The 15987-nt window shown below is 33.4% G+C and overlaps 1 protein-coding gene across 2 annotated transcripts; it reads left to right on the top strand.

The window, feature by feature from the left end:
• The first annotated feature begins 260 nt into the window (after positions 1-260).
• On the top strand, positions 261-14337 carry LOC18447310 (very-long-chain aldehyde decarbonylase GL1-5). Of its 2 annotated transcripts, XR_002283227.2 has the most exons (10): positions 261-412; positions 3164-3387; positions 6146-6378; positions 6611-6830; positions 7783-8158; positions 9389-9496; positions 11258-11458; positions 11756-11854; positions 13026-13193; positions 14014-14337. XR_002283227.2 is itself a non-coding variant. In XM_020675314.2 (9 exons), the coding sequence occupies exons 1-9, from the start codon at positions 353-355 to the stop codon at positions 14188-14190; spliced, it is 1698 nt and encodes a 565-aa protein (XP_020530973.2). In that variant the 5' UTR covers positions 261-352; the 3' UTR covers positions 14191-14337. The 2 variants fall into 2 exon arrangements, 1 of the variants encoding a protein (XP_020530973.2); XM_020675314.2 differs by lacking the exon at positions 13026-13193.
• The last annotated feature ends 1650 nt before the right edge of the window (positions 14338-15987 follow it).

Genomic DNA, 15987 nt, shown 5'->3' with positions numbered 1-15987 from the left:
TGCCGAGACCGTTGATGTACCCGTTTGGGATGGACCACATAATTATATATCATTGAAATGTTTTGTTCTATTTATCTTTGTAGTGACCTGTTGTGGATCTACCCAAATATATACACAATAATGGATGGAATTCCAGTAATTGGGTGTCCTTATTACGTAGAAAAATTGGGAAAGGGGACCACTATATCTATCAGCCCACTAGGTATTTTCGGTACATTTTCTATTAATTTATTAGGAACATGCTCCGTTACCAAATACTTAGGTCCAAATCGAAAGCAGGCAACTTTAAATACCCCTCAATCAAAAAAGAAAATGTTATGTGCCCAACAAGCAAAGGATCAGTCCAGGGAAAATGGCATTCAACCCTGGTCCTCTCACACAATGGCCTTGGGAGAAGCTTGGAAAGTTCAAGGTATTCCTCTCTCTCTCCCTTGTACAAAACGCACTGGTATATACTTTAACTCTCTCTTTTCATATATATATATATATATATATATTTTTGGGGGTAATTAATAGGGAAAATAGGCCCTTACCCATTTTTGTTATGCAAGTGCGAGGCTCTAAACAATTAAATTAGGGCGCATCTCAAAAATTTGACTAGAATAGGTTGTTTTGATATCCAAGTATCCTCAAATCGATCATCTCGACCTCAAGATGCATGTACATGAGAAAAAAAAAATAGATTTTGCATCTTGTAATGCATTTTTGGACAGTTAATTTTCAAGATTTTCAAATTTTCATAGATCTGCTCTATCTACACTATTTTTGAAGCTTTAAATTTTATAATTAGAGATAAAAATATATTTTAAGACTATCACAAATACTTCCAGTATTGAAACGATATTTCTCAACACTATTTGAAGGTGTGCTTTACTTTAATTTTTAGCGCCTTAGCTCAATACAAACCGCACCATCGTCAAAATATACATGTAGAAAATAGTTCAAACTTGATAAAGAGTGAGAGAGAAATAGAGAGTGAGAGGGAGCTGTGCTAAGGAGATCACATGAGCAAGGAGAGTGTACAGTTAATAAAGATTTGGTTAAAACTAAAAGGCATGGCTGACAATTGTTTTTATCTCGAATAGATTATCTTATTTGCAATTAATTTTGGCTATTCTGACTTAATTTATGTGAGTTTCAGCAAATTATTCTGAATAAATTAAAAATAATTTTCAAAAAGATAAGGTCATATATAAAAATGCCTATAAGTTTATCTCAAACAATTTTATAATAGACAATGCCAAACAACAGACGACTCATTATAGAAAATTATATTTAAATAGTAAATTATTAGTTGTAGTGTGTGCATCTATACATGCCCTAAAAAATACAATGATAGCTTTATATTTCTACGTCATAGTAGAGTATGCTTCCTTTCATGTTGCTTTTAAATGCCATAACATAAGATTTGAATCTCAATGAGTGAACCAGAAAAATTCGGCCCAAAAACATATTCAAATATTGACCCAAAAACATGTAAGTTACCTAAAAATAGCTCCAATCTTAGTAAGTAAAATGATGAGCAATTATTAAGAAATTGGTAATAGATATGTAACATAGCGCCATTAAGTTGATAATAATATTTTGTTATTCTAATTTTTATATATATTAGAAAGGATTGTCAACATTGTGACTTATAAAAAATTTAACATATTTGTCTTTCGTTGTCAATATATTTACCAAGTGCAAAAAATGTATTCCATGATAAATAATACATTAATTTAATATATTAAAGCGTCCATAATTATCAAAAATATCCTTGATAAAACTGCTTAACCATAATTTTCACTAACGCAGCTAAGTAGCCATGTCTAATCTTTATGTTTACTTGGATTTTTGGGCAATCGTTGAGGTGCACTTTGATTATCTTATAAGCCGGACCATAATCTCTTTTTTCCTTTTTCTTTTTTCGTGATAATGAAAGGCATTTTTCTTTGACCAAAGGCCTAAATAGTGCCTATCAGGGACATTTTCTTGATAAGTGGGGTTTCATTTTGTCACCTGTTCATGAATAGTAACATGTCAAACCAATCGGGTACAAGTATGGTCTAATTTTACTATAACAACCGATAAAAAAAGAGATGTCTAAAATGACCATTAAAAGTGGTGTTTTTAGACTCGAGTCCACACATACACGTACTCACCGCCTTGGCGAATAGAGTTACTCCGTTTACCCCTATATAACACAGGGCAAGCTTTTTATGTTTCTCCTTATCTAATCGTCCATTCTTAATAGAGAGTCAATCACAATGTCAAGTAGCTACATTATTTTATTTTAAATTTTTTTATATAAATTATTTTGACACCAAAGTTTAGGCGTCCAATACTCTATTAAACTCACAATTTAAAATATATAAAAACAATAACTCCAATAAAATGACTAAAATACCCTTGAAAGATTCAAAAGGTATTTTTGTCATTACATTTTATTGAAAAATTATTTTTAATATTTTTTAAAGGTGCACCCCAATGATAAGATAACACGTACCAAATTTCATATTCATACAATTTGTATTAAAAAATTTAAAAATAAAATACTCTAACGCGTCGGATTTAAGATCAAATGGTAAGTGGTTCACTTGATCAAAATTGGACGGCTGGATGGTAGGGGAAGCATAGATCTTCGACGATGTCGGGGAAGTATAGAAACCTTTCCCTATAACACAAGGTATATAAGAAGAAAAACAAAAGAAAACATTACAAACTATTTAAAAAATAAAATTGACCTGTAAAAATTTTTATATGTAGTTTGGATTTTTTGTACAAGATTGGTGAATTTTTCTTACCATATACCCTACTTTTATATTTTCTTTTTTAAAAATGACAGCAACTATAAATCAATTTTTTAATCCATATTTTAACTATAGTTTCAAGCTTATTTGGATATTTTTTGTCTTTTTTCGGCTTTGTTTCACCATTAGTATTTTATTTTATTTTTTAAAAAAAATCAAGAGCTTCGTGGCCCTCTACAATACCCGAGCCAGCCCACTCAGACTCGCTCGAATAATTCGCATTGGGACAGGGCCCAGTAGCTGGCTCTAGGCGACTCTAAAAGCATTATTCTAAGAGCTTTTATCATTTAGTTATTACAGTAAGAGGTTCCGAGAAGTCTGATATGTCGATGTTTCTTTTTTCTTTTCTTCTTTTTGTTTCTTTTGCAAAGTACGTGGTTCTGGCTCCATGGGTGCTGCAAAGCTGCTATTGCTTCTTCTTAGGAGGAGAGAAGAACAGGGATTTGTCCAATTTCCTCATGCTTCCACTCATGTTATCCAGACTGGCTCATGCCCAGTTATGGATCTCTCTCTCCCGCTTCCAAACTGCGAGGAGCAAACATATAATACTCAGCAAGGGCCTTGAGTTTCAGCAGGTTGACAGAGAAAGAAACTGGTAAGCAAACATTTCAAATTCAATATCATGGTTTTAGTATCTGTTTATGGATTGTATACAATGACACCATTTTATCTTTGTTACAAGGATTTTAAATTGGATGGCTTCGGCTAGCCACGAAGTCTGAGAAATTATTATTTTTTGAACTTTAAGTCTTTTCAATGACACTCTTATAATCAACCAATTTAAAATCCAAGGGATAAGAATAATTGTAACCTCCTTATTTCTCTAAGTAAATAGTTTCATTGTATATTTTCCTATCTGCTTATTAAAAAATTCTCCATATACAAAACAATAGTATAGAAGTGTCTAAAATTGTTGAGTACAATGATAAATTACTCGATAATAAAAGAATTTGGTACTCCATCTTGCATACTGTGCCAATGGCCTGGATTATCCAAGCATTGTTTCAATGGCAGGATGGGCGGCCGCTTGGGTTAGCATTAAAAAACGTATGCGCCCCATGGAAATTAATGCCATGTCAGGCTTGTGTGCTGCCAAGAGGGAATGTTTAGCGAAGTACGCGAGATGGGCAACTAATGTCTTCCTCTCTCTCTAAAATGTTTTCATCCTCTAACTCTCTTTAACTCTCTCTTCCCCACCCAAACCAATTGCCTTTCCACCTGGCCTCCCCTATCTCTCTCTCCAAGAACCCTCTATTTCTCTCTAAAACTCTCTCTCCTCCACCCAAACCAATTGACTTGCCACTTAGCCTCTCTGCATTCTCTCTCCAAGCACCCTCTATTTCTCTCTAACTCTCTCTCTCCCCCACAACCTCGACTTTCTACTTGACGTCTCTGCACTCTCTTTCCAACTAGAATTATCTGAAATTTAAAACGTGTGTACATCTTAGTGAGGCGCATCAAATAAAAATATGAAAAAAAATAATTCTTAAAATATTAATTGACCAAAATACCCCAATAAATTTTCAGGGGTATTTTGGTCAATTTATATTTTACCAATTATTTTTTTTCATATTTGTATTAGGTGCGCCTCACTAAGATGTACACACGTTCTAAATTTCAAGTAATTTGGATTTTTAGAAAAACAATGAAAATTAAAACACTACCAAACAACTGTGACCATGCGATAAAGTTTGGATGGTCATGAGGGTAGGTGAAATCACTGTTCATTTTCGTCTATAGGCGTTAGAAAGAGTTATATATATATATATATATATATATATATATATATATATATATATATATATATATATATATATATATATATATATATATATGATCCTATAGGACCCTCCCCCATCCATGTATGTAAGACCTCAAAGGATCACCATTAAATTTGATGCAGATCTATAAAAAAAATATAGTCCCACACCCACGTGATAAATTTTCTAGAGATCCGTGCCAACTTTAATGGTTAATGTAGAACTACGGATGCCCCTCAAAACTCCATCGAAAAAGGTAGTTTTAATGTTGAAAAACCCTTTGATTGATCATCTCGATATCGAAATGCATGACTATGAAAAATAAAAAGATTTTAAGTCTCAGAAATAGTGCATTTTACAACATATTATTTACACCGTCCATTTTCAAGATTTTCATATGTTTATAGAACTACATGATTTTAACCATTTTTTAAATTTAAAATTTTATAATTAGATATAAAAATAGATTTTGAGATAATCCTAAGAACATTTTACATCAAAATTATATACAATGATAAAATTTGAAGGTGCACCTAACCTTTACACCTACGGATGCATTTGTATGTCAATTGCACCCATATATATATATATATATATATAATGCAACAATCTTCAAAAACTATGTTAGGGCCATTTTTTTCATCCAAATTTTAAAATATAAACTTTTTTCATTCTAATGAATAATCACAACAAATAAAAATTTGAAACCATAACCTAAAAAGTATTTTTTGAACCCAATTAAAATATGTCATCCATTTTGATAAGATACTTAGATCTTGGCTTTAGAAGGATTTTTTATTTTTTATTTTTTTTAGATAGCTTTATTATCATTAGATGAACAATGTTAAAAAGAAAAAAATGATTTTGAATTTGTAAAGGCTAAAATCTTGGAATTCATCAAATGAATGGTCAAGATTTGTGGTTGGAGGGGACTCATTTTGACCATATCTAGGTTTCAAATTGAACTTTTTTTTTCTTGGGATTGATTATTGAGATGAAGAGTGTACACACACACACATCCTTATCTCATGCCTAACAATAATTTTATTTTTATTTAAAAATGTTGTTGATTTGAAATTTGGGTTTTAGCCTCATTTTAAATTAAATAAAAAAATAAAAAACATTTTGAATAAAAATATTGATTTTAGGGAGCTTTATTCAATTTTATTTAACATATGTTTTAATATTTTTATAGAAATAAACCTACATCTCAAAATTCAAATAAATATTTTCTTTAATAAAAACAAAAATCAAATATTAAGTCAATTGTGCTCATTAGATAGAGGTTAGTGAAATCTTAACCATTACCACCCCGCCCCGTCCACATCATGTGGATGGGATACTTCTCCAAATGGACATTCCATGGTTAAACTTGGAGTGACATTTGATTAATAGAAATTTCTTGACATCAATTTTATAGTAAAAATATGACATTAAAGACGATTTCTGGGTTTTGGGGTCATTCAAACTTATATTTGTGTGCAGGACCAAATATAAGTTGTGGTCTCACGGGAAATATAAATAAAACATTTTCATTTGCAGGACTCTATATCTGTTGAGGGCTACCAATTTATTTGTTAAGGAATTTGGCAGGGATGACCAGGTTATATTCAATGGCATATTGTTCTATTTGGGGAGCTTATATTTTCCAGGGGGATCCAACCTGCCCCTGTGGAACATCAAAGGAGTGATCATAACCATTATTTGCCACATTGGGCCTGTTGAGTTCTTATATTATTGGGCACACAGGGCACTTCACCACCACTTCCTTTATTCTCGTTATCACTCCCATCACCATTCCTCCGTGGTCACCGAGCCCATCACATGTAAGTTCTCTCTCTCTCTCTCTCTCTCTGCAAAATCACCTCGCTCAATTTGGACTTCCACTACCTTGCGACAAAGAATGAAAAAGCCGGTATGTGCCTAAACAATAATAACCGTATGTCCGAAAAGACTCCGGCAAGTTATGTAACATTCGTACAGTGCGCTCCCTTAGGAGCATGAATTTGGCACTTGCATGAATGCATATAGACTAATGCTTGATGTTTGTTTGAGCAGCGGTGGTGCATCCCTTCGCAGAACATATCTTATACTCCTTCCTGTTTGCAATAGCACTTTTAACAACGCTCTACACAAGGACCGCCTCTATTATTTCCTTGGCTGCCTATATTACATATATCGATTTCATGAATAATATGGGGCATTGCAACTACGAGTTCATCCCAAAGTGCCTCTTTCAACATTTTCCCTTCCTCAACTACATCATGTATACTCCATCGTAAGTTCCTTACCTCTTAAAACAAATTTATGAGTTTGAATGGTGTTCAAATAGGCATCTTCTTAAAATGAGTAGGGATAGCAATGGGCCAGGAAGCCCGACCCTAAAAACATGGGTTTGGGCCTAGGGCCAAGACAGGGCCAGCCTAACTCAGCCCTGCCCGGCCCTTATTTCATTATTGGCCAGTTCTGATCTGGCCCTTAGGGGTACAGGGCCGAGCAAGGGCTAGGTCTAGCATGGCCAAGGCCCCGCTTGTTAAAGGCACTAAAAGGGAGTTAATCACCTTGTCGTTTTCTAATGAGTCATTAATACTTAAGGGGAAAAAATTTAGACTCCCATAGTTTTATTTTGTAAATTACATTTGGCTCAAAGCTTTTTTTTTTTTTTTTTTTTGGGTAATGAAGAGGCGTAATCGTCACTTTGTGATCCACTTTTGTTATTACTCTTGGGACATGATGAAGTGTTGTATTCCCAAAAAACAAATTGGGACGTTTTATGCTCCAAATTTCTTTGAAAAGGGATCAAAAAGTTTTATTTCAAGTTGATGCTCAGCAAATCCTTGAAAAATATACAGTAAGATTATTTATTCTTGCTAAAAAACGATCACCGTCACCCATACTCATTCGATCTGGAATCAAGAGGCTGGGGGTGTGCAATTGATAAACTTAAAAGTCCAGGAAAAAAATTTCATGAGCTTTGTGGTACGCACTTAGCCGAATTTTACTTTTAACCGTTGTTGGTGATTGTGACCTTGTAATATAAAGGAACAGCCTTATAATATAAAATCCCAAGATACAATATGAGTAGTATACTTAGGAAATGTTCAATTTGATTGGATTGTATCCCTTTGCTTAAAAATAGCAATGGCTCCATTGGGTCTTTGTTTTTCTACATTAGATCTAACCCTTCCTTTTAGTTACAAGAAGAGCTCTCTTTAATTCTCATATAACAGGTTCCATTCACTTCATCACTCAAGAGTCCACACCAACTTTTGTCTCTTCATGCCAGTATATGATTACATATACAATACAGCTGACATGTCTACAGATGCTGTATATGAGAGTGCTATAGAGGGGAGAGAGGAGGCCATAGATGTTGTCCATCTCACTCATCCAACTACCCTTCACTCTATCTACCAAATGCGCCTAGGTTTTGCCTGTTTGGCTGCTCAACCCCAAGATCCCAAATGGTATCTATGGTTACTTTGGCCAATCACCGTTGGATTAATGTCGCTAATGTGGATTTTCGATCGTACATTTACTGTCGAGAAGAACAGATTGGAGAAACTCAACATTCAAACATGGGCAATTCCCAGGTTTTCCTTCCAGGTGATGCATCTTGTTTATAAGTTCTTTTATGCTAAGAATATAATGATAAAAGTTATGTTTTAAACAAAAAATTGAATTTCTTTGTAATCTAAGAAACCTAATGTAATATGATGGGCCAAAAATCTTTTCTGCTCCTGAATATGTAACTTGAAGCTCAAAAGTGGTGCAGATATGATTGATTCATGAACACATGAAAATTGTCCATCTAGATAATATGTTACAAGATGCACTATTCTTGCAACATAAAATTAATTTTTTTCATATCGATTGTTATTGAATGCAAAATGAACATTTTGAGGGGTTTCTATCATCATAAGAGTGTTTTTAGGCAGGATATTGAAGTGCGCCTTTACTATTTTCTATAGGGTGCAGTTTGTGTAGAGTCAAGGCTACAAACAATCAAAGTAAAGCGCACCTTCAAATAACATCGAGAAATGTGATTCCTATATTTGAAATCTTTCTAATCACCTTAAAATATATGTTCATATTTAATTATAAAATTTCATGCTTCAAAAATGGTGTAGATCAAGTAGATCTATGAAACCTGAAAATCTTGAAAATTGCTGGTCCAAAAATACATTGCAAGATGCACTATATCTAAAACTTGAAATCAATTTTTTTTCCATGTCCATGCCTCTTGTTTTAGAGATTATCAATTTGAAAATATTTGGGCATCAAAACAATCTCTTCTTGTTAAACTTTTGAGGTGGGCTCTAATTTGATCATTTAGAACCTCGGTTCCATATAAACTTTTTCCTTTTTTTATAAGACCTAAGGGTTATATAATCGTATACCTATTTAATATTAGACAATTGCAAGTCAATGTAAACCGAACTATTGATTGAGAAAGTTTTTCCATCGTAATCCATTTGAATATTTATTCCCATATTTGTTTGAGCATTGCAAAAGCATATTTATTGTTTTTTCTTTCTTTTCTTTTTTATTTTCTTTTTTTTTCTTTTTTCTTTTTTTTTTTTTTTCATTCAGTGGGGAAGACAGTCCCTAACCCATTTTTGCAAGTAGATTAAGAGTTAGCATTTTCAAGGTATTAATTGGGTAGTGTTAATGGTAGGAATAAAAACCACAATGTGGTGAACTAAGGTGTGGGGTGCTACCACCACTATTTCACATAATGAAAGGTGATATTACTATAAAACATAATCTCTAGTAATGGAACTGTAAATTATATTTTTCACAGGCTGTTAACTTTCTTTGTCTTTTGACTACCAGTATTCTTTGAAATCGCAACACGCACTAATCAACAAATTGATAGAGGATGCTATAATTGAGGCAGAAAAAAGAGGTGCCAAAGTACTAAGTCTAGGGCTTCTAAATCAGGTGAGTTCCTTCTCATTCATCCACAATGAATATAGTAATAGAAAAAGGGATTCTATGCATTGAGACCATTTTTGGAATAGGGAGGTTACAATTACTTACAACCATCCAATGTGAAATCTGATAGTTTGTGTGTGTCATAAAATTCGAAAAAAAATCTTTTGAACTTTAAGCTTGGTCAATGAAATAAATAATCTCATTCTATACTTTTCTATTGAAAAAAAACATATGGTGTATGAACGTTCTAACATATAAAATCGGACAACTTACAAGGAAAAATATTAGCAATATCTTTTTTCTTCTATAGGCCCGTAACCCGTTGCTTCTTAATCATAGTTAAGACTTAAAAGTTTCTTGATATCATTACTCATCCCTAGAATTACTTTAAAGAATAAATGATATTGAGATAAAAAAATTGTCCAACTAAAAAACCCGACGAGTCTGGACCATGTATTAGAGCGATGCTTGATCTTAGGATTCATGTGTAAAAGAATTTTTTGTTTGCTGGAATTGCTCACAACGTGAATCAAAGATGATGGGAAAATATTAAAATAAAAAAATTTGTAGGTTGCCCCACCTAATTGGAAAAGGTTTATACAAGGTGTCTACCTTATACGGTATGAGTAAGGTGCACCTAAAAACCCATTAGAAAAAGTTGTTTTTATGCTGGCAAACCGTCAAATCAATCATCTCAACCTTGAGATTCATATAAAAGAAAAAGAGATTTTTGGTCCTAAAAATAGTTCATCTTTTAACCATTATTTGGAGTGTCCATTTTCAAAACTTTCAAGTGTTTATAGATCTGCTTGATTGTCACTCTTTTTAAATTTTAAAATTTTATAATTAGGGGGCCATAATATATTTGGTCCTGAAATTGCATTTTCAACATAGTTTTGAGGTACACCTTACTTCAATAGTGTAAAGTTGACACCTTATACAAACATTATCCCACCTAATTACATGTTCCCAACTAATTACATATACTAGACTATATTTCATTTTTATTTATTTAGGTTAGTTTATATTCAAAATTGGAAGAAGTTTTCATAACCTCAACACGATGACCAATCTAAGCCTAATTCCCATAACATATAATTTCGTCCCCTTTTACTAATAGCAATATCCAAAAAGAGGAATTATGGGAAAAAATTAGAAAAATTTGAAAGCAAGGAATGAACTATATACATGAGTTAGAATTTACAAACGAATGAGGATTCTTTTTAAATGTCACTGAAACATTTGAGAAATATTTAAAATAAATGAAAAATTTGTAGTAAACACAGGAACCCTTCGTTCATGGTCTTGGAACCTCAAATACCAGGATCTAGAGTAAATGCCAGGATCCTACTCTAGAACATTTCCATTTGTCAGCTCGATGTTAAATACAACGACAAAATAGGTAACAAACTAAAGCAATACAAGAGAAAACCAAAAAAAAAATAAAAGATAATTGTCATTCACCAAAAGTGGGCTAGATCCAAAGACTTGGCAAGTCGAAATCCACTTTCTCTTGGGCTCCAAGGGATGTCCCTCTGACTAATCATCGGCAAGACCCCTCGCCTACCGTCAATCATTTCTCTTTCACATTGTCACAATGCCTATAAAAAATAACCTTGAGAGTAGCTGAGAGGAATGAATAAATCCCGAAACCCTTCTAACGATCGTCTCTCTTTTGGAGGAAACCATAAAATTAATGATTTTGGCTTGTAAGGAGGAGGAAGAAGAGAAGTCACTCTCTCTCTCTTATGTCATTGATTGAAACAGGATGAAATTCTCAATGGAAATGGGGAGCTCAATCTTGTGAGGCTCAAAGGTCGAAAAATGAAGGTAGTGGATGGATGCATGCTTGCTGCTGCATGCGTACTAAACTCAATTCCTCGAGACACAAATGAAGTCTTAATCCAAGGTCACCTTTCAAAAACGGGTTATGCCGTTGCCATGGCCTTGTGCAAGAGAGGCACAAAGGTTTCAACCTTTCTCACTCAATCTTGAATCCTGTGTATCTTAAATTCATAGCTTCAGGATTTTCTCTCTAATCTAATTAAATCTCTTGTGTAAGTCAATTTTTCCTCTCTCCCATAGAGTCTTATGCATTGGTTGTTTTCCTTTTCTTTTTAATTTTCAGTAAATTGATTGAATTTTTCTCTATCATAAAATTTCTTTGTTGTTCCTTTCTAAGGAAAATGCAGTCTTACTTATTTCTTATTTTTTTTCTTATAATTTACAGACTAATAAGAATTTGTTTATAATGATGGAAAATAGGTTATTACTGAGTGCCCAGATCAGCTTGAAAATTTGAGGATGCGAATCTCCCTACAACATCAAGCTAACCTTATTTATGCTCCTGGAATTTATTGCAAGGTAACAACCAAAACATTGCTGGTTGTCGCCATTATTATTATTATTATTATTATTATTGTTGTTGTTGCTGTTATTATTGTTATTAAACATCTCCCCTCATTTTTTCTCTCGTTCTCTAAACAATCAAATTAGAACCTACCTCAAAAAAAATTTCACTAGAAGAGGTTGTTTTGATGTTCAAATATCCTCATCTCGACATCAAGATGCATGAACATGAGAAAAAAATGGATTTCAAATTTTTTAAATAGTGCATCTTATAACGCATTTTTGGACCGTCAATTTCAAGATTTTCAAGTTGTCATAGATATGCTCCATCTACACTATTTTGAAGCTTTAAATTTTATAATTAAAGACAAAAATATATTTTTAGGATATCACAAAAGATTTTCAATATTGAAACCACATTTCTCGACACTATTTAAATGTGCTCTTTACTTTGATTGTTTAGCGCCTCGGTTCTATACAAACCGCACCCAAATTCAAATGACAGACAGAAATTATGTTGCTTCTTTTATCCCACTTGTCTATGAATACTTTCGCTACATGTATGCGTCTATCCAATTGTGGACCTCGCTTGTTTGGAAAATGTTGCAAAATAGGGCCCAAACACAAATAGCACGAGCACAAGTGAACTTGTTTTTACCACATGATAGATTAACACTATTATATTTAAACCTAAGAGGGTGCTCCAAACTCGAACATTGCTCAACACCCATATTTTTGTAACTTCACCAAATTATAGAGTCAAAATGTGGTTCATATTACGAGGGTTTTGTTACGGCTTCTTAGCCATATTTTTTTTTACTGTATTCAACATTTTTGGACACCTTGTACTTTTGCTTTGTGCTATAAAATTTTTAAGTGTATTTTCATCATTAAGAGTCATAGAAATGATTCTATTAGTTGTCCAAAATCAATAATTGTTTCATATAGGTGATGTCATTTTCCATTATAATTATTAAATATTTTTCTTTCTATCAAAAATTATATTTTACTCTTGATTAATTACCCAATAAAGTTACTACATTATGGAGTAAGGATGTTAAGTGTAAAAAATTATGTTAAAGAAATACTCTATGTGTAAGACTACACTAACAAAAGCCTTAACGACAACTCTTCTTAAATATAGAGCCAAATCAAGCACTGCTTGAAAAGATTAATGTTTTTGTAGGTATGGTTAGTGGGAGATGGAATGAATGATGAGAAAAATGCACCCAAGGGTACATTGTATATTCCTTTTTCATAGTTTCCTCTCAAGATGATGCGCAAGGACTGCATTTATTTGTCCACCCCTGCCATGACAGTACCATCCAATATGGAGAACATGCACTCTTGTGAGGTAACTATTTAAATTTTCTCTCAAATTTTATTCGTGCTTTAGTAGTTTTCGACCTTAATACCACCATCGACTCATTTCTTTGTGTACCCTTTAGAACAACCTAAAGTTCCAACCCAAACCCTTGGAAAATATACCATAAGAGACCTCGATAGACACATTAGAGTATCCTATCAACCCCTTAACCAAAGCATCCCAAGACCTTGACCATTTTAAATTAGACAATAAGAAATACACATGTTCCAAGAAAACTCAAATCCGACATTCCGATTGAAAGATATGGGCCAAAATATTATTAAAAAAAACCCCTATAATGATCATTCTTTCTCATGTTGTTGAGATACGTGGTTTCAACGCTTTTATATCTTTCAAAATTTTTCCGTTTGATTTCATTAATGAAAGGAAATATATAGAATAAAACTATGTACTTTTAGTATAAGGAGGTCACAAAAAACCAAACAAGCATTATTGTTCTTAGTTTTGAACAAAAATAGTAGATCAGTATCTAGTTGAGGATCTATGAGGGCTGAGAATCATTTAGAAATTCACATCTCAGTTCCTTAACCCCCCCCCCCCCCCCACCTACCTAAAAAAGCTTGTGGTTAAGCATTCAAATTTGCACTAAAACCAAGTAATGTTTTGCTGCATTGCCAACCCATTATAAGAATATACATTTGTAGCACAAGTTACATTTAATTTGGAATTCTAGATGGATTGGATCTTCTATTATAGTACATCAATCTATACTCATTTTCAAAGTTTTTCACATTAGTGAAATTTCCTGGTCATATCTTAGCTTATGGTTTGTGTAAATGTGATGTAGAATTGGCTTCCAAGGAGGGTGATGAGTGCATGGCGAGTTGGTGGAATTTTGCACGCTTTGGAAGGATGGGAGACACACGAATGTGGGGACACAATGCTTGATCTACAAAAAGTTTGGAGCTTTGCTCTAAATAGAGGTTTCCTCCCATTTGTCTATGACCACAATCCACAACCTTAATATGGGGTCCTTCGTACCATAAATTTGGTCCACGCTTTCTCATAATATTCTCCATATGTATTCTACAATAATGGAAAAGACCTCAAAAAACTTAAGTATGATATGAGAAGCAATTAGTGAGCATTACAATGCTCATTTTATCTTTCATTCCTTATTGGTTAGCAAATGTTTCTTGTGGGATTGACTTTTTTACACTCTTTTCTTCTTATCTAGTTTTTTTAAAAGAAATTATATTAAAAGAACTTGACTTCCGGTGCCTCTTGCCATTGTTTTAATTCCAAATACATAGAAAGTTTTTTATTATTGCACATGTAGAAATGCGAGATTGGCAATAAATATATTTTGTAAATATAAGTTGATCCTAATTTTAGAGAATATATAATCTTTAACATGGAGATCATGAGTATGAAAAATAAATAAATTTTGATAAATATAAATAACAATTATACGAAGAAAACATTTGGACCGTTAGTTACAATTGTTTTAAAATGGACCACCTATTTGCATCAATCTTTAAGATGGATGCTTTATACCTCCGGACCGCATATTGTACAAATGCGGTACAGCCCGGCTGCATGAAACAATTGTTCTTTTTAATTGGCTTGTAAACAATGAAACTGTTACATTTAGGGCCATTAATAATTGACACATTTAGGGTCATGAATACTTTCAACTAGGGTATGCCAGTTATTTAAAAAATGTCCGAGGGACAGATTCTTTGACTTTGGGCGTAGACAATGGTGTGAGGAAAGAAAGGTGATTGTTACCCACAACAGGGATGAGTGATGCGTTATATTCATCTTTGGGTTGTTATAAATTAGTTGCAAAGGGACAAGAATGGGCTACTGCAGATTAGTTACAAAGGTAGAACTAGTTTGGGCAGCTACAAATAAGATACAATGGGATCTGATTCGGTTCTTTACAAAATTATGGGAATTTTTTCAATCTTAACCATTACACTCCCGGCAAGCCGAACCGGGGCAGCCGTGCTCAGCTTGGCACACAGCAGAACAAACCGAGCCGTCAATAGACCCCTTGCAAAAATATTACGGAATTTTTTCAATTTTGTACTTTGCACCCTGAATAAGGATATCTAGGGAGAAATTTTACATAATGTTTGGATCGTCAACTTCCGAACCAGATTTCACCAGTTGAATCCCAACTTTACGTTTTATTTTGATTGTTTAGAGCCTCAAAGGTGACCGAACAACCCAAATCGTAGCTTCTAATAATCTAAACCCCCTGCTTTGCTAGTGCATCTGCGATCTAATTACGTTCACGATAATACATAATTGAATGACCTTTGGGGCTCATTAAGTTGCTACAAATGGCTATGAATCAGGTTTTGAAAATCAAAGAAGCCGCTAATAAACGAGAGTCACTCTCAATAATTATCCCAGGACGATTGAGCTCCCTAACCAACTTCAAACCCTTATCCGGGAAAGGGGGTAGGGGTCGTGGTGATAGCATCCCTATATCTTAGTTACTACATTGTGGTTTTCATTTCTACTGACACCATCTTTCTTAAACTATTTGAAAAAATAGGTAGGGGCATGTCTTCTCTACTAAATTACCAAAAAATGAAAATAAAAATAAAAAAAACCTTATCCAATACAATGAATTTATCGGACTTCCATGCAAGGCACTAATATGCCTTAAAAACTTTAATATCCAATACCATATACATCTTGACAATGTTGGATATAATGATTATCCAAAATCACCTAACACCACAAACTCCCATATTATTTGGGATTGTATTATCTGGGATTGGGTTTGATATTGATGAATTAAGGA

Source organism: Amborella trichopoda, chromosome 7 (assembly GCF_054954075.1).
Source record: "Amborella trichopoda isolate Santa Cruz 75 chromosome 7, AtrichopodaSantaCruz75HAP2 v2.0, whole genome shotgun sequence".
Lineage (NCBI taxonomy): Eukaryota > Viridiplantae > Streptophyta > Magnoliopsida > Amborellales > Amborellaceae > Amborella > Amborella trichopoda.
The sequence above is the reverse complement of the archived record's forward strand: the minus strand, read 5'-3'. Positions and strand labels throughout refer to the sequence as shown.

What these genes read in the sequence shown, in the direction of transcription:
- LOC18447310 (XM_020675314.2), top strand. Translation starts at nt 353, where the DNA reads ATGGCATTCAACCCTGGTCCTCTCACACAATGGCCTTGGGAGAAGCTT. An exon ending in GGTCACCGAGCCCATCACAT is followed by an intron (nt 6,379 to 6,610) that starts GTAAGTTCTCTC and finishes TTGTTTGAGCAG; the next exon opens with CGGTGGTGCATCCCTTCGCA. An exon ending in CTCCTGGAATTTATTGCAAG is followed by an intron (nt 11,855 to 14,013) that starts GTAACAACCAAA and finishes AATGTGATGTAG; the next exon opens with AATTGGCTTCCAAGGAGGGT.